The following is a 23,047-nucleotide window of genomic DNA, read 5'->3' as shown; positions in this document are numbered from 1 at the left end:
GCTTTACGTATCGGCCTCACTGCCTTCGTCAGAGCTTTACGTATCGGCCTCACGGCCTTCGCCAGAGCTTTACGTATCGGCCTCACGGTCTTCGTCAGAGCTTTACGTATCGGCCTCAGGGCCTTCGTCAGAGCTTTACGTATCGGCCTCACGGCCTTCGTCAGAGCTTTACGTATCGGCCTCACGGCCTTCGTCAGAGCTTTACGTATCGGCCTCACGGCCTTCGTCAGAGCTTTACGTATCGGCCTCACGGCCTTCGTCAGAGCTTTACGTATCGGCCTCACGGCCTTCGTCAGAGCTTTACGTATCGACCTCACGGCCTTCCTCAGAGCTTTACGTATCGGCCTCAGGGCCTTCGTCAGAGCTTTACGTATCGGCCTCACGGCCTTCGTCAGAGCTTTACGTATCGGCCTCACGGTCTTCGTCAGAGCTTTACGTATCGGCCTCACGGCCTTCGTCAGAGCTTTACGTATCGGCCTCAGGGCCTTCGTCAGAGCTTTACGTATCGGCCTCAGGGCCTTCGTCAGAGCTTTACGTATCGGCCTCACGGCCTTCGTCAGAGCTTTACGTATCGGCCTCAGGGCCTTCGTCAGAGCTTTACGTGTCGACCTCGCGTCCTTCGTCAGAGCTTTACGTATCGGCCTCACGGCCTTCGTCAGAGCTTTACGTATCGACCTCACGGCCTTCCTCAGAGCTTTACGTATCGGCCTTCGTCAGAGCTTTACGTATCGGCCTCCCGGCCTTCGTCAGAGCTTTACGTATCGGCCTCACGGCCTTCCTCAGAGCTTTACGTATCGGCCTCCCGGCCTTCGTCAGAGCTTTACGTATCGGCCTCAGGGCCTTCCTCAGAGCTTTACGTATCGGCCTCAGGGCCTTCGTCAGAGCTTTACGTATCGGCCTCAGGGCCTTCGTCAGAGCTTTACGTATCGGCCTCACGGCCTTCGTCAGAGCTTTACGTGTCGACCTTGCGGCCTTCGTCAGGGCTTTACGTGTCGACCTCGCGGCCTTCGTCAGAGCTTTACGTATCGGCCTCAGGGCCTTCCTCAGAGCTTTACGTATCGGCCTCAGGGCCTTCGTCAGAGCTTTACGTATCGGCCTCAGGGCCTTCGTCAGAGCTTTACGTATCGGCCTCACGGCCTTCGTCAGAGCTTTACGTGTCGACCTTGCGGCCTTCGTCAGGGCTTTACGTGTCGACCTCGCGGCCTTCGTCAGAGCTTTACGTATCGGCCTCACGGCCTTCGTCAGAGCTTTACGTATCGGCCTCACGGCCTTCGTCAGAGCTTTACGTATCGGCCTCTCGGCCTTCGTCAGAGCTTTACTTATCGGCCTCACGGCCTTCGTCAGAGCTTTACGTATCGGCCTCAGGGCCTTCCTCAGAGCTTTACCAGTCGACCTCGCGGCCTTCGTCAGAGCTTTACGTATCGGCCTCAGGGCCTTCGTCAGAGCTTTACGTATCGACCTCACGGCCTTCGTCAGAGCTTTACGTATCGGCCTCACGGTCTTCGTCAGAGCTTTACGTATCGGCCTCACGGCCTTCGTCAGAGCTTTACGTATCGGCCTCACGGCCTTCGTCAGAGCTTTACGTATCGGCCTCACGGTCTTCGTCAGAGCTTTACGTACCGGCCTCACGGCCTTCGTCAGAGCTTTACGTATCGGCCTCACGGCCTTCGTCAGAGCTTTACGTATCGGCCTCAGGGCCTTCGTCAGAGCTTTACGTATCGGCCTCACGGCCTTCGTCAGAGCTTTACGTATCGGCCTCAGGGCCTTCGTCAGAGCTTTACGTGTCGACCTCGCGGCCTTCGTCAGAGCTTTACGTATCGGCCTCACTGCCTTCGTCAGAGCTTTACGTATCGGCCTCACGGCCTTCGCCAGAGCTTTACGTATCGGCCTCACGGTCTTCGTCAGAGCTTTACGTATCGGCCTCAGGGCCTTCGTCAGAGCTTTACGTATCGGCCTCACGGCCTTCGTCAGAGCTTTACGTATCGGCCTCACGGCCTTCGTCAGAGCTTTACGTATCGGCCTCACGGCCTTCGTCAGAGCTTTACGTATCGGCCTCACGGCCTTCGTCAGAGCTTTACGTATCGACCTCACGGCCTTCCTCAGAGCTTTACGTATCGGCCTCAGGGCCTTCGTCAGAGCTTTACGTATCGGCCTCACGGCCTTCGTCAGAGCTTTACGTATCGGCCTCACGGTCTTCGTCAGAGCTTTACGTATCGGCCTCACGGCCTTCGTCAGAGCTTTACGTATCGGCCTCAGGGCCTTCGTCAGAGCTTTACATATCGGCCTCACGGCCTTCGTCAGAGCTTTACGTATCGGCCTCAGGGCCTTCGTCAGAGCTTTACGTGTCGACCTCGCGTCCTTCGTCAGAGCTTTACGTATCGGCCTCACGGCCTTCGTCAGAGCTTTACGTATCGACCTCACGGCCTTCCTCAGAGCTTTACGTATCGGCCTTCGTCAGAGCTTTACGTATCGGCCTCCCGGCCTTCGTCAGAGCTTTACGTATCGGCCTCACGGCCTTCCTCAGAGCTTTACGTATCGGCCTCCCGGCCTTCGTCAGAGCTTTACGTATCGGCCTCAGGGCCTTCCTCAGAGCTTTACGTATCGGCCTCAGGGCCTTCGTCAGAGCTTTACGTATCGGCCTCAGGGCCTTCGTCAGAGCTTTACGTATCGGCCTCACGGCCTTCGTCAGAGCTTTACGTATCGGCCTCTCGGCCTTCGTCAGAGCTTTACTTATCGGCCTCACGGCCTTCGTCAGAGCTTTACGTATCGGCCTCAGGGCCTTCCTCAGAGCTTTACGTGTCGACCTCGCGGCCTTCGTCAGAGCTTTACGTATCGGCCTCAGGGCCTTCGTCAGAGCTTGCCCGCATGGACATTTAATAATGTAAATAACATGGGTGGTGGAACACCTAATAATGTCATTTATTAGGAACCGTTTTCCTGTGTGTGGGTGGCAGAAATATTCACACTTCATCATATTGTTGCACTGTGCGCATCCTCTGCATGTATAGCTACCATTTGGTAGAGGGCGTAAAAGAGCCTTTTCTTTTGTGGTTGGCAGTTGGCGTGAACCAATTTATCACGTAAATTGCGACCTCTCCTATACACAATAAGTGTTGGATTTTTAAATTCAGCCGGCAAAGCTGGGTCCGGTGATAAAAGATGCCAGTGTTTCTTGACAGCGTCTCCCACTTTTCGCGAGTTCAAAGTCTATGTGGTTGTGAACATTTACAGACTGTTCTGTAGCTTTCTGTGTCTCTGTTGTAGCAGTTCATCTCGTGTTTTTCCCAATGCCAAATTCACACATTGTGGCGAATAGCCTCTTCTTAGAAACCTATTGCGAATCCCCGCTGCTTTTTCTAGATAATCCTCTGTTGAGTGACATATACGACACAGTCTGAAAAACTTGGCTTCTTGGAAGTCCTCTTTTTAATGGCTCAGGGTGGAAGCTATCCCCTTGTAATATAGTATTTCTGTCCGTTTCTTTTCTGTAGTTGTAAACAGGGTTCCATTTGATTTCTCAATCCGCATATCGAGGCAATGAACACGTTGAGTGTCACGTTCAATAGTGAATTTGAGATTGGGGTCAATGTCGTTGAGTAGTGGCATAAAGTCTGACAGCTCTTTTTCCGTCTCCCCCCCATATGCAACAAAAATGTCATCAATATATCGATACCACTTCAGGACTTTATTCCCCCCCCAAAAAATGATTTTCGTTTTCATTATTAACCAAACGTTCTTCAAAAAGACCCATATAGAGGCATATCTCGTAGCGGATGGGGAGCCCATCGATGCTCCATTCGTTTGGAGATAGTATTCATCATCAAACCTGAAATAGCTGTACGTTAAAACATATTCAGCTCTAGAATGAAGTTTGTTGGTGGATATTCATTAGTATCTCTGTCTCCCAAATAGTGTCCTAGTGCTGCCAGCCCCCCCCACATGGGGAATGCTGGTATATAGACTGTCCACATCTAATGTGACTAAAATACAGTCTTCTGTTAATCCCGTTATTGGTGAGATCTTGTTGATGAAGTCTATAGAGTCTTTTACATAAGATGGTAATGATTGCACATGAGATTTAATAAGAGTCTACAAAGATCAACAACGGCTCTAGCATTGAGTCTATTCCTGCCACCACTGGTCTGCCTGGATAACTGCCTTGTTGTGTTTTAGGTTTGTGTCATTTTGGTAAAATGTATAAGCATGGCCGTATGGCACATTTGCAGCAAAGATATTCATATTCAGGTTTTGAGAGGTTGTTTAATAGGGCTCCAGATTCGAGGATATTTCCCTTTGGAACACCTGTGTGGGATCAACACTCAGTTTTCTATAGAAACGTTCATTGCTGAGTTGTCTCTGAATCTCTTCTTTGTATTTGTCGTAGTCTAAAACATCCACAGCACCTCACTTATCTGCAGGTTGTGAGAGTTGTACTCATCATTTCTGTTGTATTGAATGTTGTCTTTGTCCTGAGAGGTAGTATTCCCCGGCCCGTAAGGCCCTGGTCAGAAGTAATGCAGTAGTAATAGTAGTAGTAATTAGTTAGTAGTAAGTAGTAATTTATATGTAATTGGGTGTAATTTGGGACGCACAATGATTATTGAGAGTTTTATGAAATGAACTGTGTTCTCTTTCTTCTTCGTCACTGGAGTCTCTCCTCTTCCTCACAGCAACTTCTCCGTGAGATGCAGCAGATGGCTAGCCGGCCGTTCGCCACCATCAACGTTGCCTTGGAAATGGACGAGGAGCCGCCCGACCTGATTGGTGGAAACGTCAAGGTGAGTGTGACATCAGACTGTGACATCATTGTCCTGTCAGCCAATCCCCTTCCCCCTAGCCACTCACATATGCATGTTAGTCATTCAGCAGACGCTCTTATCCAGAGAGACTCCCATTTAGTGAGTCATTCACCTGGAGATAGCTAGGTTGGAGATAGCTAGGTTGGAGATAGCTAGACCTGGAGATAGCTAGGTTGGAGATAGCTAGGTTGGAGATAGCTAGACCTGGAGATAGCTAGGTTGGAGATAGCTAGACCTGGAGATAGCTAGGTTGGAGATAGCTAGACCTGGAGATAGCTAGGTTGGAGATAGCTAGGTTGGACAACCACATATCTCAGTCATAGGAAGTACCTGTTTCCTTAATAAAGAAGAGATGGTAGGAAAAGACAAGTGCAAATAAGGCTGAGATGTCTTATTTAAGATACTGTTTGAAGAGGTAGGGTTTCTGATGTCTTATTTAAGATACTGTTTGAAGAGGTAGGGTTTCTGATGTCTTATTTAAGATACTGTGTGAAGAGGTAGGGTTTCTGATGTCTTATTTAAGATACTGTGTGAAGAGGTAGGGTTTCTGATGTCTTATTTAAGATACTGTGTGAAGAGGTAGGGTTTCTGATGTCTTATTTAAGATACTGTTTGTATTCTTGCTCTCTGGCTCTCCTCTCTCTCTGGCTCTCTCTCTCTCTGGCTCTCTCTCTCTCTGGCTCTCCTCTCTCTGGCTCTCCTCTCTCTGGCTCTCCTCTCTCTGGCTCTCCTCTCTCTGGCTCTCCTCTCTCTCTTTCTCTGGCTCTCCTCTCTGGCTCTCCTCTCTCTCTCTCTCTGGCTCTCCTCTCTCTCTCTCTCTGGCTCTCCTCTCTCTCTCTGGCTCTCCTCTCTCTCTCTGGCTCTCCTCTCCTCTCTCTCTCTGGCTCTCCTCTCCTCTCTCTCTCTGGCTCTCCTCTCTCTGGCTCTCCTCTCTCTGGCTCTCCTCTCTCTCTTTCTCTGGCTCTCCTCTCTGGCTCTGCTCTCCTCTCTCTCTCTCTCTGGCTCTCCCTCTCTCTGGCTCTCCTCTCTCTCTCTCTCTGGCTCTCCTCTCTCTCTCTCTCTGGCTCTCCTCTCTCTCTCTGGCTCTCCTCTCTCTCTCTCTCTGGCTCTCCTCTCTTTCTCTGGCTCTCTCTCTCTCTGCCTCTCCTCTCTCTTTCTCTCTGGCTCTCCTCTCTCTCTCTCTCTGGCTCTCCTCTCTCTGGCTCTCCTCTCTCTCTCTCTCTCTGGCTCTCCTCTCTCTCTATGGCTCTCCTCTCTCTCTCTCTCTGGCTCTCCTCTCTCTCTCTCTCTCTGGCTCTCCTCTCTCTGGCTCTCCTCTCTCTCTCTCTCTCTCTCTCTCTCTCTCTCTCTGGCTCTCCTCTCTCTCTCTGGCTCTCTCTCTCTCTGGCTCTGTCTCTCTCTGCCTCTCCTCTCTCTCTCTCTCTGGCTCTCCTCTCTCTTTCTCTCTGGCTCTCCTCTCTCTCTCTCTGGCTCTCCTCTCTCTCTCTCTCTGGCTCTCCCCTCTCTCTCTGGCTCTCCTCTCTCTCTCTGGCTCTCCTCTCTCTCTCTGGCTCTCTCTCTCTCTGGCTCTCTCTCTCTCTGCCTCTCCTCTCTCTCTCTCTCTGGCTCTCCTCTCTCTTTCTCTCTGGCTCTCCTCTCTCTCTCTGGCTCTCTCTCTCTCTGGCTCTCCTCTCTCTCTCTCTCTCTCTCTCTCTCTCTCTCTCTCTCTCTCTCTCTCTCTCTCTCTCTCTCTCTCTCTGGCTCTCTCTCTCTCTGCCTCTCCTCTCTCTCTCTCTCTGGCTCTCCTCTCTCTCTCTGGCTCTCTCTCTCTCTGGCTCTCTCTCTCTCTCTCTCTCTCTCTCTCTCTCTCTCTCTCTCTCTCTCTCTCTCTCTCTCTCTCTCTCTCTCTCTCTCTCTCTGCCTCTCCTCTCTCTCTCTCTCTCTGGCTCTCCTCTCTCTTTCTCTCTGGCTCTCCTCTCTCTCTCTGGCTCTCTCTCTCTCTGGCTCTCTCTCTCTCTGCCTCTCCTCTTTCTTTCTATCTGGCTCTCTCTCTCTCTGGCTCTCTCTCTCTCTGCCTCTCCTCTCTCTTTCTATCTGGCTCTCGTTCTCTCTGGCTCTCTCTCTCTCTGCCTCTCCTCTCTCTCTCTCTGGCTCTCTCTCTCTCTGGCTCTCCTCTCTCTCTCTCTCTCTCTCTCTCTGGCTCTCTCTCTCTCTGTCTCTCTCTCTCTCTGCCTCTCCTCTCTCTCTCTCTCTGGCTCTCCTCTCTCCTCTCTCTGGCTCTCCCCTCTCTCTCTCTCTGGCTCTCCCCTCTCTCTCTCTCTGGCTCTCCTCTCTCTGGCTCTCCTCTCTCTCTCTGGCTCTCTCTCTCTCTTTCTCTCTGGCTCTCCTCTCTCTGGCTCTCCTCTCCTCTCTATGGCTCTCCTCTCCTCTCTCTGGCTCTCCTCTCTCTGGCTCTCCTCTCTCTGGCTCTCCTCTCTCTGGCTCTCCTCTCTCTCTCTCTCTGGCTTTCCTCTCTCTCTCTCTGGCTCTCCTCTCTCTGGCTCGCCTGTCTCTGGCTCTCCTCTCTCTGGCTCTCCTCTCTCTCTCTCTCTCTCTCTCTCTGGCTCTCCTCTCTCTCTCTGGCTCTTTCTCTCTGGCTCTCCTTTCTCTCTCTCTCTGGCTCTCCTCTCTCTGGCTCTCCTCTCCTCTCTCTGGCTCTCCTCTCTCTGGCTCTCCTCTCTGGCTCTCCTCTCTCTCCTCTCCTCTCTCTGGCTCTCCTGTCTCTGGCTCTCCTCTCCTCTCTCTGGCTCTCCTCTCTCTCTCTCTGGCTCTCCTCTCCTCTCTCTCTCTGGCTCTCCTGTCTCTGGCTCTCCTCTCTCTGGCTCTCCTCTCCTCTCTCTGGCTCTCCTTTCTCTGGCTCTCCTCTCTCTCTCTCTGGCTCTCCTCTCTCTTTCTGGCTCTCCTCTCTCTGGCTCTCCTCTCCTCTCTCTGGCTCTCCTCTCTCTGGCTCTCCTCTCTCTCTCTGGCTCTCTCTCTCTTTCTCTCTGGCTCTCCTCTCTCTCTCTCTCTGGCTCTCCTCTCTCTGGCTCTCCTCTCTCTGGCTCTCCTCTCTCTCTCTGGCTCTCCTCTCTCTCTCTTTCTGGCTCTCCTCTCTCTCTGGCTCTCCTCTCTCTCTCTCTCTGGCTCTCCTCTCTCTGGCTCTCCTCTCTCTCTCTCTCTGGCTCTCTCTCTCTTTCTCTCTGGCTCTCCTCTCTCTCTCTCTCTCTCTCTCTCTGATTCTCTCTCTCTTTCTCTCTGGCTCTCCTCTCTCTCTCTCTCTGGCTCTCCTCTCTCTGGCTCTCCTCTCTCTCTCTCTCTGGCTCTCTCTCTCTTTCTCTCTGGCTCTCCTCTCTCTCTCTCTCTGGCTCTCCTCTCTCTCTCTCTCTGGCTCTCCTCTCTTTCTCTGGCTCTCCTCTCTCTCTCTCTCTGGCTCTCCTCTCTCTCTCTCTCTGGCTCTCTCTCTCTCTCTCTCTGGCTCTCCTCTCTTTCTCTGGCTCTCCTCTCTCTCTCTCTCTGGCTCTCCTCTCTCTCTCTCTCTGGCTCTCCTCTCTCTCTCTCTCTGGCTCTCCTCTCTCTCTCTCTGGCTCTCCTCTCTCTTTCTCTCTGGCTCTCCTCTCTCTCTCTCTCTGTCTCTCTCTCTCTCTGGCTCTCCTCTCTCTCTCTCTGGCTCTCTCTCTCTCTGGCTCTCCTCTCTCTTCTCTAATGTACTACATCTCTCCCGATTGGATGGCTTTTCTGTTGGTCTTATTTGATGTGTGTGTGTGTGTGTGTGTGTGTGTGTGTGTGTGTGTGTGTGTGTGTGTGTGTGTGTGTGTGTGTGTGTGTGTGTGTGTGTGTGTGTGTAAATGGTGAGCGGTGACTGTACCATCAGATATTTTCCTACCTCCTCTCCGTTCAGAGAAGGCTGGCGACCGCAGAACAGATCCAATTTAGATCTCCTTTTGTCTCCCCGTCTCCGCTCCGTGGTGTAATGTAGTGTGGCGTGGTGTAATGTAGTGTGGCGTGGTGTAATGTAGTGTGGCGTGGTGTAATGTAGTGTGGCGTGGTGTAATGTAGTGTGGCGTGGTGTAATGTAGTGTGGCGTGGTGTAATGTAGTGTGGTGTGGTGTAATGTAGTGTGGTGTGGTGTAATGTAGTGTGGTGTAATGTAGTGTGGTGTGGTGTAATGTAGTGTGGTGTGGTGTAATGTAGTGTGGTGTAATGTAGTGTGGCGTGGTGTAATGTAGTGTGGTGTGGCATACACTATGCTGTTTGTTCTGTCCTTGTGTTGTGGTTATGTAGTTTTTTCAGGAGACTACGGTAGAGTATCGTCACCTGTGATTGGCCTCAGGCCTCGCACACAGGAAACATCATTAAAGGAGTTTATAGCTGCACAACACCGAATGTGGGGGGAGAGAAGAGGAGAGAAGAGGAGAGAAGAGGAGAGGAGAGGAGAGGAGAGGAGAGAAGAGGAGAGAAGAGGAGAGAAGAGGAGAGGAGAGGAGAGGAGAGGAGAGAAGAGGAGAGAAGAGGAGAGGAGAGAAGAGGAGAGGAGAGGAGAGGAGAGGAGAGGAGAGGAGAGGAGAGGAGAAGAGAAGAGGAGAGGAGAGGAGAGGAGAGGAGACAGGTCTGACAGGTCTGGATGACAGGTCTGGATGACAGGTCTGGATGACAGGTCTGTGTGACAGGTCTGGATGACAGGTCTGGATGACAGGCCTGGATGTTTGACAGGTCTGTGTGACAGGTCTGGATGACAAATCTGGATGACAGGTCTGGACGACAGGTCTGGATGACAGGTCTGGATGTGTGACAGGTTTGGATGATAGGTCTGGATGACAGGTCTGGTTGTGTGACTGTTCTGGATGACAGGTCTGGATGTGTGACAGAATCTGGATGACAGGTCTGGTTGTGTGACTGGTTTGGATGACAGGTCTGGATGTGTGACAGGTCTGGATGACAGGTCTAGATAACAGGTCTGGATGACAGGTCTGGATGACAGGTCCGGATGACAGGTCTGGATGACAGGTCTGGATGACAGGTCTGGATGTTTGACAGGTCTGGATGACAGGTCTGGATGACAGGTCTGGATGATAGGTCTGGATGACAGGTCTGGATGACAGGTCTGGTTGACAGGTCAGGATGACAGGTCTGGATGACAGGTCTGGATGACAGGTCTGGATGATAGGTCTGGATGACAGGTCTGGATGACAGGTCTGGATGACAGGTCAGGATGACAGGTCTGGATGACAGGTCTGGATGACAGGTCCGGATGACAGGTCTGGATGACAGGTTTGGATGTTTGACAGGTCTGGATGACAGGTCTGGATGACAGGTCTGGATGATAGGTCTGGATGACAGGTCTGGATGATAGGTCTGGATGACAGGTCTGGATGACAGTCTGGATGACAGGTCTGGATGATAGGTCTGGATGACAGGTCTGGATGACAGGTCTGGATGATAGGTCTGGATGACAGGTCAGGATGATAGGTCTGGATGACAGGTCAGGATGACAGGTCAGGATGACAGGTCTGGATGATAGGTCTGGATGACAGGTCAGGATGATAGGTCTGGATGACAGGTCTGGATGATAGGTCTGGATGACAGGTCTGGATGACAGGTCAGGATGACAGGTCTGGATGACAGGTCAGGATGACAGGTCTGGATGATAGGTCTGGATGACAGGTCTGGATGACAGGTCAGGATGATAGGTCTGGATGACAGGTCTGGATGATAGGTCTGGATGACAGGTCTGGATGACAGGTCAGGATGACAGGTCTGGATGATAGGTCTGGATGACAGGTCAGGATGACAGGTCTGGATGACAGGTCTGGATGACAGGTCTGGATGATAGGTCTGGATGACAGGTCAGGATGACAGGTCTGGATGACAGGTCTGGATGAGAGTTCCAGAAGAGTAGAGCGTTCCAGTAGCGAGCGGAGGAGGGGAGGGTGGACAGGTAGAGAAGAGACGAAGGAGAGGTAGAGAAGAAGGAAAGGAGGGGAGGGGGGAAAGGAGAGGTAGAGGAGAGACGGAGAGAATGAGAGGAGAGGTAGAGGGGAGGAGAGACAGGAGAGAGAGAGGGAGCAGAGGGAGAGGAGAGACTGAGGGAGAGAGAGGGAGCAGAGGGAGAGGAGAGACTGAGGGAGAGAGAGGGAGCAGAGGGAGAGGAGAGACTGAGGGAGAGAGAGGGAGCAGAGGGAGAGGAGAGACTGAGGGAGAGAGAGGGAGCAGAGGGAGAGGAGAGACTGAGGGAGAGAGAGGGAGCAGAGGGAGAGGAGAGACTGAGGGAGAGAGAGGGAGCAGAGGGAGAGGAGAGACTGAGGGAGAGAGAGGGAGCAGAGGGAGAGGAGAGACTGAGGGAGAGAGAGGGAGCAGAGGGAGAGGAGAGACTGAGGGAGAGAGAGGGAGCAGAGGGAGAGGAGAGACTGAGGGAGAGAGAGGGAGCAGAGGGAGAGGAGAGACTGAGGGAGAGGAGAGACTGAGGGAGAGGAGAGACTGAGGGAGAGGAGAGACTGAGGGAGAGAGAGGGAGCAGAGGGAGAGGAGAGACTGAGGGAGAGAGAGGGAGCAGAGGGAGAGGAGAGACTGAGGGAGAGAGAGGGAGCAGAGGGAGAGGAGAGACTGAGGGAGAGAGAGGGAGCAGAGGGAGAGGAGAGACTGAGGGAGAGAGAGGGAGCAGAGGGAGAGGAGAGACTGAGGGAGAGGAGAGACTGAGGGAGAGGAGAGACTGAGGGAGAGGAGAGACTGAGGGAGAGAGAGGGAGCAGAGGGAGAGGAGAGACTGAGGGAGAGAGAGGGAGCAGAGGGAGAGGAGAGACTGAGGGAGAGAGAGGGAGCAGAGGGAGAGGAGAGACTGAGGGAGAGAGAGGGAGCAGAGGGAGAGGAGAGACTGAGGGAGAGAGAGGGAGCAGAGGGAGAGGAGAGACTGAGGGAGAGAGAGGGAGCAGAGGGAGAGGAGAGACTGAGGGAGAGGAGAGACTGAGGGAGAGGAGAGACTGAGGGAGAGGAGAGACTGAGGGAGAGAGAGGGAGCAGAGGGAGAGGAGAGACTGAGGGAGAGAGAGGGAGCAGAGGGAGAGGAGAGACTGAGGGAGAGGAGAGACTGAGGGAGAGGAGAGACTGAGGGAGAGGAGAGACTGAGGGAGAGGAGAGAGGGAGCAGAGGGAGAGGAGAGACTGAGGGAGAGAGAGGGAGCAGAGGGAGAGGAGAGACTGAGGGAGAGGAGAGACTGAGGGAGAGGAGAGACTGAGGGAGAGGAGAGACTGAGGGAGAGAGAGGGAGCAGAGGGAGAGGAGAGACTGAGGGAGAGAGAGGGAGCAGAGGGAGAGGAGAGACTGAGGGAGAGAGAGGAGAGACTGAGGGAGAGGAGAGAGGAGAGAGAGATAGTGGAGCATGTTGATGATGTGATTCATTATTTATTTCTAGATGTTAGTGACGGATGGAGGGATGAGTATAGCATCAGGGTGACCTAAAGGATTAGAAAATAGGAGTGTGTGATGTAGAAGGAAAAAAGCCTAGGTTGGTTAACTAGAACATGGCCTGGTTATGGGACAGAAAACACTGAAACCGCCTAGAGGGATGAGGTAGGGAGCGGGGCAGGGGGAGAGTCTGCGGGGGCTAAAACAGTGGAGTAAGACTAAGGAGAGGGAGGGGAGAGAGGGGAGGCTGGGGGTCGAGAGAGAGGGGAGGCTGGGGGTGGAGAGAGAGGGGAGGCTGGGGGTGGAGAGAGGGGAGGCTTGGGGTGGAGAGAGAGGAGAGGTTGGGGGTGGAGTGAGAGGGATGCTGGGGATGAGAGACCCACCTATGGTGGAGAGACCCTCCTATGGTGGAGAGACCTGCCAATGGTGGAGAGACCCTCCTATCGCCTATGGTGGAGAGACCCTCCTATCGCCTATGGTGGAGAGACCCGCCTGTGGTGGAGAGACCCGCCTGTGGTGGAGAGACCCGCCTGTGGAGAGACCCTGGTGGGGAGATCCGCCTGTGGTGGAGAGACCCGCCTGTGGTGGAGAGACCCGCCTGTGGTGGAGAGACCCGCCTGTGGTGGAGAGACCCGCCTGTGGAGAGACCCTGGTGGGGAGATCCGCCTGTGGTGGAGAGACCCTCCTGTGGAGAGACCCTGGTGGGGAGATCCGCCTGTGGTGGAGAGACCCGCCTGTGGTGGAGAGACCCGCCTGTGGTGGAGAGACCCGCCTGTGGTGGAGAGACCCTCCTGTGGAGAGACCCTGGTGGGGAGATCCGCCTGTGGTGGAGAGACCCGCCTGTGGTGGAGAGACCCTCCTATGGTGGAGAGACCCTCATATGGTGGAGAGACCCGCCTGTGGTGGAGAGACCCTCCTGTAGAGAGACCCTGGTGGGGAGATCCGCCTGTGGTGGAGAGACCCGCCTGTGGTGGAGACCCTCCTGTGATGGAGAGACCCTCCTGTGATGGAGAGACCCTCCTATGGTGGAGAGACCCTCATATGGTGGAGAGACCCTCTTATGGTGGAGAGACCCTCATATGGTGGAGAGACCCGCCTGTGGTGGAGAGACCCTGGTGGAGAGACCCTCCTGTGGTGGAGAGACCCTGTATGTGGACTAACAGTATGTGGACTAGCAGTATGTGGACTAGCAGTATGTGGACTAGCGGTATGTGCACTAGCGGTATGTGGACTAGCGGTATGTGGACTAGGGGTATGTGGACTAACAGTATGTGAACTAGCGGTATGTGAACTAGCAGTATGTGGACTAGCGGTATGTGGACTAACGGTATGTGGACTAGCGGTATGTGGACTAGCAGTATGTGGACTAGCGGTATGTGAACTAGCAGTATGTGGACTAGCAGTATGTGGACTAGCGGTATGTGGACTAACGGTATGTGGAGTAGCGGTATGTGAACTAGCGGTATGTGGACTAGCGGTATGTGGACTAGCGGTATGTGGACTGGCGGTATGTGAACTAGCGGTATGTGAACTAGCGGTATGTGGACTAGCGGTATGTGGACTAGCGGTATGTGGACTGGCGGTATGTGGACTAGCGGTATGTGAACTAGCCGTATGTGAACTAGCGGTATATAGAACTAGCGGTATGTGAACTAGCGGTATGTGGACTAGCGGTATGTGGACTAGCGGTATGTGGACTAGGGGTATGTGGACTAGCGGTATGTGGACTAGGGGTATGTGGACTAGGGGTATGTGAACTAGCCGTATGTGAACTAGCGGTATATAGAACTAGCGGTATGTGAACTAGCGGTATGTGGACTGGCGGTATGTGGACTAGCGGTATGTGAACTAGCCGTATGTGAACTAGCGGTATATAGAACTAGCGGTATGTGAACTAGCGGTATGTGGACTAGCGGTATGTGGACTAGCGGTATGTGGACTAGGGGTATGTGGACTAGCGGTATGTGGACTAGGGGTATGTGGACTAGGGGTATGTGGACTAGCGGTATGTGGACTAGGGGTATGTGGACTAGCGGTATGTGGACTAGGGGTATGTGGACTAGCGGTATGTGGACTAGGGGTATGTGGACTAGGGGTATGTGGACTAACGGTATGTGGACTAGGGGTATGTGGACTAGGGGTATGTGGACTAGCGGTCTAAAGTCAAAGTCGAGTACCGAGTCTTGAGTCTTGAGACTCCAAGTCAAGTCTCAAGTTATTTGTGGACTAACAGTATGTGGACTAGCAGTATGTGGACTAGCGGTATGTGAACTAGCGGTATGTGGACTAGCGGTATGTGAACTAGCGGTATGTGGACTAGCGGTATGTGGACTAGCGGTATGTGGACTAGCGGTATGTGGACTGGCGGTATGTGGACTAGCGGTATGTGAACTAGCGGTATGTGAACTAGCGGTATATAGAACTAGCGGTATGTGGACTAGCGGTATGTGAACTAGCGGTATGTGGACTAGCGGTATGTGAACTAGCGGTATATAGAACTAGCGGTATACAGAACTAGCGGTATATAGAACTAGCGGTATATGAACTAGCGGTATATAGAACTGGCGGTATATAAACTAGCGGTAAATAGAACTAGCGGTATATAGAACTAGCAGTATATAGAACTAGCAGTATATAGAACTAGCGGTAAATAGAATTAGCAGTATATAGAACTAGCGGTATATAGAACATATAACTAGCGGTATATAGAACTAGCGGTATATAGAACTAGTGGTAAATAGAACTAGCGGTAAATAGAACTAGCAGTATATAGAACTAGCAGTAAATAGAACTAGCGGTAAATAGAACTAGCGGTTTATAGAACTAGCGGTATATAGAACTAGCTAGCAGTATATAGAACTAGCTGTATATAAACTAGCGGTATATAGAACTAGCGGTATATAGAACTAGCGCTATATAGAGCTAGCCGTATATAGAACTAGCGGTATATAGAACTAGCTAGCCGGATATAGAACTAGCTGTATATAAACTAGCGGTATATAGAACTAGCGGTATATAGAACTAGCGGTATATAAACTAGCGGTATATAGAACTAGCGGTATATAGAACTAGCAGTATATAGAACTAGCGGTATATAAACTAGCGGTATATATACTAGCGGTATATAGAACTAGCGTTATATAGAACTAGCGGTATATAGAACTAGCGGTATATAAACTAGCGGTATATAGAACTAGCCGTATATAGAACTAGCGGTATATAGAACTAGCAGTATATAGAACTAGCGGTATATAAACTAGCGGTATATATACTAGCGGTATATAGAACTAGCGTTATATAGAACTAGCGGTATATAGAACTAGCGGTATATAAACTAGCGGTATATAGAACTAGCGGTATATAGAACTAGCGGTATATAGAACTAGCGGTAGGTATATAGAACTAGCGGTAGGTATATAGAACTAGTGGTAGTTATATAGAACTAGTGGTAGTTATATAGAACTAGCGGTAAATAGAACTAGCGGTATATAGAACTAGCTGTATATAGAACTAGCGGTATATAGAATTAGCTGTATATAAACTAGCGGTATATAGAACTAGCGGTAGGTATATAGAACTAGCGGTATATAGAACTAGCGGTATATAAACCAGCGGTATATAGAACTAGCGGTATATAGAACTAGCTGTATATAAACTAGCGGTATATAGAACTAGCGGTAAATAGAACTAGCGGTATATAGAACTAGCGGTAGGTATATAGAACTAGCGGTAGGTATATAGAACTAGCGGTAGGTATATAGAACTAGCGGTAGGTATATAGAACTAGCGGTAGGTATATAGAACTAGCGGTATATAGAACTAGCGGTAAATAGAACTAGCGGTATATAGAACTAGCGGTATATAGAACTAGCGGTAAATAGAACTAGCGGTAAATAGAACTAGCGGTATATAGAACTAGCGGTATATAGAACCAGCGGTATATAGAACCAGCGGTATATAGAACTAGCTGTATATAGAACTAGCGGTATATAGAACTAGCGGTATATAGAACTAGCGGTATATAGAACTAGCGGTATATAGAACTAGCGGTATATAGAACTAGCTGTATATAGAACTAGCGGTATATAGAACTAGCGGTATATAGAACTAGCGGTATATAGAACTAGCGGTAAATAGAACTAGCGGTATATAGAACTAGCGGTATATAGAACTAGCGGTATATAGAACTAGCGGTAAATATAACTAGCGGTATATAGAACTAGCGGTATATAGAACTAGCGGTAAATAGAACTAGCGGTATATAGAACTAGCTGTATATAGAACTAGCGGTATATAGAACTAGCGGTATATAGAACTAGCTGTATATAGAACTGGCGGTATATAGAACTGGCGGTATGTTAAACTGGCGGTATATAGAACTAGCGGTATATAGAACTAGCGGTAGGTATATAGAACTAGCTGTAGGTATATAGAACTAGCGGTATATAGAACTAGCGGTAAATAGAACTAGCGGTATATAGAACTAGCTGTATATAGAACTAGCGGTATATAGAACTAGCGGTATATAGAACTAGCTGTATATAGAACTAGCAGTATATAGAACTAGCAGTATATAGAACTAGCTGTATATAGAACTGGCGGTATATAGAACTGGCGGTATGTTGAACTGGCGGTATGTTGAACTAGCGGTATATAGAACTAGCGGTATATAGAACTAGCTGTATATAGAACTAGCGGTAAATAGAACTAGCGGTATATAGAACCAGCGGTATATAGAACCAGCGGTATATAGAACTAGCTGTATATAGAACTAGCGGTATATAGAACCAGCGGTATATAGAACTAGCGGTATATAGAACTAGCGGTATATAGAACTAGCGTGTATGATAGAATGTGTGCAGATAGCGGTGTCTGTATATAGAACTAGCGGGGTATATAGAACTAGCGGTATATAGAACTAGCGGTAAATAGAACTAGCGGTATATAGAACTAGCGGTATATAGAACTAGCGGTATATAGAACTAGCGGTAAATATAACTAGCGGTATATAGAACTAGCGGTATATAGAACTAGCGGTAAATAGAGACTAGCGGCTACTATAGAACTAGCTGTATATAGAACTAGCGGTATATAGAACTAGCGGCTATATAGAACTAGCCTGTATATAGAACTGGCGGTATATAGTAACTGGCGGTATGTTAAACTGGCGGGGGTATATAGAACTAGCGGTATATAGAACTACAGCGGGTAGGCTGATATAGAACTAGCTGTAGGTATATAGAACTAGCGGTATATAGAACTAGCGGTAAATAGAACTAGCGGTATATAGAACTAGCTGTATATAGAACTAGCGGTATATAGAACTAGCGGTATATAGAACTAGCTGTATATAGAACTAGCAGTATATAGAACTAGCAGTATATAGAACTAGCTGTATATAGAACTGGCGGTATATAGAACTGGCGGTATGTTGAACTGGCGGTATGTTGAACTAGCGGTATATAGAACTAGCGGTATATAGAACTAGCTGTATATAGAACTAGCGGTAAATAGAACTAGCGGTATATAGAACCAGCGGTATATAGAACCAGCGGTATATAGAACTAGCTGTATATAGAACTAGCGGTATATAGAACCAGCGGTATATAGAACCAGCGGTATATAGAACTAGCGGTATATAGAACTAGCTGTATATAGAACTAGCGGTATATAGAACTAGCTGTATATAGAACTAGCGGTATATAGAACTAGCGGTAAATAGAACTAGCGGTATATAGAACTAGCGGTATATAGAACTAGCTGTATATAGAACTAGCGGTATATAGAACTAGCGGTAAATAGAACTAGCGATATATAGAACTAGCGGTATATAGAACTAGCGGTAAATAGAACTAGCGGTATATAGAACTAGCGGTATATAGAACTAGCGGTATATAGAACTAGCTGTATATAGAACTGGCGGTATATAGAACTGGCGGTATGTTAAACTGGCGGTATGTTGAACTAGCGGTATATAGAACTAGCGGTATATAGAACTAGCGGTAGGTATATAGAACTAGCGGTAGGTATATAGAACTAGCTGTATATAGAACTAGCTGTATATAGAACTAGCGGTATATAGAACTAGCGGTATATAGAACCAGCGGTATATAGAACTAGCGGTATATAGAACTAGCGGTATATAGAACTAGCGGTAGGTATATAGAACTAGCTGTAGGTATATAGAACTAGCGGTATATAGAACTAGCGGTAAATAGAACTAGCGGTATATAGAACTAGCGGTATATAGAACTAGCTGTATATAGAACTAGCGGTATATAGAACTAGCGGTATATAGAACTAGCTGTATATAGAACTAGCGGTATATAGAACTAGCGGTATATAGATCTGGCGGTATGTTGAACTGGCGGTATGTTGAACTAGCGGTATATAGAACTAGCGGTATATAGAACTAGCTGTATATAGAACTAGCGGTATATAGAACTAGCGGTAAATAGGACTAGCGGTATATAGAACCAGCGGTATATAGAACTAGCGGTATATAGAACTAGCTGTATATAGAACTAGCGGTATATAAACTAGCAGTATGTACTACTAGCAGTGTATATATTTATAAACTGGCAGTATATAAAGTAGCAGTATATTCTAATAGCAGTATATACTACTAGTTTTTAACTAGTATTTAAACTAACTGTAGGAATGGAAAATGGATGTTCCAGGTTTCGCCTGACAACCTAAAGGAAAGTCTCAGCCTGGATGAAAGGAAAGCTTCAGAGAAGGAAGAGGAGAGAGGGAAGGAAGAGAGAGGAGAGAGGGAGGGAGGAGAGAGGGAGGGAAGAGAGAGGGAGGGAAGAGAGAGGGAGGGAGGGAGGGAGGGAAGAGAGAGGAGAGAGGGAGGGAAGAGAGAGGAGAGAGGGAGGGAAGAGAGAGGAGAGAGGGAGGGAAGAGAGGAGAGAGGGAGGAAGAGATAGGGGAGAGGGAGGGAAGAGAGAGAGAGGGAGGGAGGAGAGAGGGAGGGAAGAGAGAGGAGAGAGGGAAGAGAGAGGGAGGGAGGGAAGAGAGAGGAGAGAGGGAGGGAAGAGAGGAGAGAGGGAGGGAAGAGAGAGGGAGGGAGGGAAGAGAGAGGAGAGAGGGAGAGAAGAGAGAGGAGAGAGGGAGGGAAGAGAGAGGAGAGAGGGAGGGAAGAGAGAGGAGAGAGGGAGGGAAGAGAGAGGAAAGAGGGAGAGAAGAGAGAGGAGAGAGGGAGGGAAGAGAGAGGAGGGAGGGAAGAGAGAGGGAGGGAGGGAAGAGAGAGGAGAGAGGGAAGAGAGGGAGGGAGGGAAGAGAGAGGAGAGAGGGAGGGAAGAGAGAGGTGAGAGAGAGGGAGGGAAGAGAGAGGAGAGAGGGAGGGAAGAGAGAGGAGATAGGGAGGGAAGAGAGAGGGAGGGAAGAGAGAGGGAGGGAAAAGAGAGGAGAGAGGGAGGGAAGAGAGAGAAGAGAGGGAGGGAAGAGAGAAGAGAGAGGAGAGAGGGAGGGAAAAGAGAGGAGAGATGGAGAGAGGGAGGGAAGAGATGAGAGAGAGAGGAGGATAAATGTGTAAAATGGGTCAGAATATGAATATGATTACTGTCTCTATCTGTGTGTTCTCACTCGGAAAGAGGTGTGTGTGTTCTCTCTGGTGGTACACCGTGTCACTTCCTCCCTGGTTAGGCTGGGGTGTGTGTGTTCTCTCTGGTGGTACACCGTGTCACTTCCTCCCTGGTTAGGCTGGGGTGTGTGTGTTCTCTCTGGTGGAGAGAGTGTGTGGAGTATTGGACTGTGTGTGTGTGTGTGTGTGTGTGTGTGTGTGTGTGTGTGTGTGTGTGTGTGTGTGTGTGTGTGTGTGTGTGTGTGTGTGTGTGTGTGTGAAGTCATGCCATTGCTCGTTTAGCTGTCCAGCTCAGGAGCCATTTCCCTCAGATTACACAGAACCACAAAGAATTAGAAAACAAACCCCATTTTGATAAACTCCCATATCTACTGGGTGAAATACCACAGTGTGCATCACAGCAGCAAGATGTGTGACCTGTTGCCACAAGAAAAGGGCAACCAGTGAAGAACAAACACCATTGTAAATACAACACATATTTATGTTTATTTATTTTAACTATTTGCACGTAATATGACAGAAATGTCTTCAATATTTTGGAACTTTTGTGATTGTAATGTTTACTGTGCATCACAGCAGCACAATTTGTAGACCTGTTGCCATGAGAAAAGGGCAACCAGTGAAGAACAAACACCATTTTAAATACAACCCATATTTATGTTTATTTATTTTCCCTTTTGTACTTTAACTATTTGCATATCATTACACCACTGTATATAGACATAATATGCCATTTGAAATGTCTTTTTCTTTTTGAAGTTTTGTGAGTGTAATGTTTACTGTTCATTTTTGTTTATTTCACTTTTATTTATTATCTCTTTCACTTGCTTTGGCAATGTTAACATATGTTTACCATGCCAATAAAGCCACTTAAATGGAATTGAATTCATAGCGACAGAGCGAGGGACTGAAAAAGGGATAGAGAGATGGGATAGAGAGAGGAATAGAGAGATGGGATAGAGAGATTGGATAGAGAGATGGATAGAGAGATTGGATAGAGAGATGGGATAGAGATGGATAGAGATGGGATAGAGAGATGGGATAGAGATGGATAGAGATGGGATAGAGAGATGGATAGAGATGGATAGAGATGGATAGAGAGATGGATAGAGAGATGGGATAGAGATGGGATAGAGAGATGGATAGAGATGGATAGAGATGGGATAGAGATGGGATAGAGATGGGATAGAGAGATGGGATAGAGAGATGGGATAGAGATGGATAGAGATGGATAGAGATGGGATAGAGATGGATAGAGATGGATAGAGATGGGATAGAGATGGATAGAGATGGGATAGAGATGGGATAGAGAGATGGATAGAGATGGGATAGAGATGGATAGAGATGGGATAGAGATGGGATAGAGATGGATAGAGATGGGATAGAGATGGGATAGAGAGATGGGATAGAGATGGATAGAGATGGATAGAGATGGATAGAGATGGATAGAGATGGATAGAGATGGGATAGAGATGGGATAGAGAGATGGATAGAGATGGGATAGAGAGATGGATAGAGATAGATAGAGATGGGATAGAGAGATGGGATAGAGATGGGATAGAGATGGGATAGAGATGGGATAGAGATGGGATAGAGAGATGGATAGAGATGGATAGAGATGGGATAGAGATGGATAGAGAGATGGATAGAGATGGATAGAGAGATGGGATAGAGAGATGGGATAGAGATGGGATAGAGAGATAGAGAGATGGATAGAGAGATGGATAGAGAGATGGATAGAGATGGATAGAGAGATGGGATAGAGAGATGGATAGAGATGGATAGAGATGGATAGAGATGGGATAGAGAGATGGGATAGAGATGGGATAGAGAGATGGGATAGAGATGGATAGAGATGGATAGAGATGGGATAGAGAGATGGGATAGAGAGATGGGATAGAGATGGATAGAGAGATGGATAGAGATGGATAGAGAGATGGGATAGAGATGGGATAGAGATATGGGATAGAGATGGGATAGAGATGGGATAGAGAGATGGGATAGAGATAGATAGAGATGGATAGAGATGGGATAGAGAGATGGGATAGAGATGGGATAGAGAGATGGGATAGAGATAGATAGAGATGGATAGAGATGGGATAGAGAGATGGGATAGAGATGGGATAGAGAGATGGGATAGAGATAGATAGAGATGGATAGAGATGGGATAGAGATGGGATAGAGAGATGGGATAGAGATGGATAGAGAGATGGGATAGAGATAGATAGAGATGGAGAGAGATGGGATAGAGAGATGGGATAGAGAGATGGGATAGAGAGAGATGGATAGAGAGATGGGATAGAGATGGATAGAGAGATGGGATAGAGAGAGATGGGATAGAGAGATGGGATAGAGATAGATAGAGAGATGGGATAGAGAGATGGGATAGAGATAGATAGAGATATGGGATAGAGATGGGATAGAGATGGATAGAGATGGGATAGAGAGATGGGATAGAGATGGATAGAGAGATGGGATAGAGAGAGATGGGATAGAGAGATGGGATAGAGATGGGTAGAGAGATGGGATAGAGATGGGATAGAGAGATGGGATAGAGATGGGATAGAGAGAGGAATAGAGAGATGGGATAGAAAGATGGTATAGAGATGGTGACAGAGAGGCGGATATAGAGATGGGAATAGAGAGATGAATAGAGAGATGGGATAGAGATGGTGACAGAGAGGCGGATATAGAGATGGGAATAGAGGGATAGGGAGATGATATAGGGAGGGGGATAGAGAGATGATATAGGGAGGGGGATAGAGAGATGATATAGGGAGGGGGTAGAGAGATGATATAGGGAGGGGGTAGAGAGATGATATAGGGAGGGGATAGAGAGATGATATAGGGAGGGGATAGAGATATGATATAGGGAGGGGGATAGAGAGATGATATAGGGAGGGGGATAGAGATGATATAGGGAGGGGATAGAGAGATGATACAGGGAGGGGATAGAGAGATGCTATAGGGAGGGGGATAGAGAGATGATATAGGGAGGGGATAGAGAGATGATATAGGGAGGGGGATAGAGAGATGATATAGGGAGGGGATAGAGAGATGATATAGGGAGGGGGATAGAGAGATGATATAGAGAGGGTGATAGAGAGATGATATAGGGAGGGGATAGAGAGATGATATAGGGAGGGGATAGAGAGATGATATAGGGAGGGGATAGAGAGATGATATAGGGATGGGATAGAGAGATGATATAGGGAGGGGGTAGAGAGATGATATAGGGAGGGGATAGAGAGATGATATAGGGAGGGGAT

At 48.9% G+C, this 23,047-nt stretch overlaps 1 protein-coding gene across 6 annotated transcripts in view; it reads left to right on the top strand.

Annotated features, from left to right (window-relative positions):
- Nucleotides 1-23,047, top strand: part of atrn (attractin) — a 293,535-nt gene that overhangs the window by 261,558 nt on the left and 8,930 nt on the right. For all 6 annotated transcript variants that reach the window (XM_071382288.1, XM_071382287.1, XM_071382286.1 and 3 more), the window contains exon 27: nucleotides 4,671-4,778. In XM_071382288.1, coding sequence (XP_071238389.1) covers nucleotides 4,671-4,778 — 108 coding nt within the window. The remainder of the gene's footprint in view (nucleotides 1-4,670; nucleotides 4,779-23,047) is intronic.

Source organism: Salvelinus alpinus, chromosome 34 (assembly GCF_045679555.1).
Source record: "Salvelinus alpinus chromosome 34, SLU_Salpinus.1, whole genome shotgun sequence".
Taxonomy (NCBI): Eukaryota; Metazoa; Chordata; class Actinopteri; order Salmoniformes; family Salmonidae; genus Salvelinus; species Salvelinus alpinus.
Note: the sequence above shows the minus strand (reverse complement) of the source record. Positions and strands in the feature narration are given on the sequence as shown.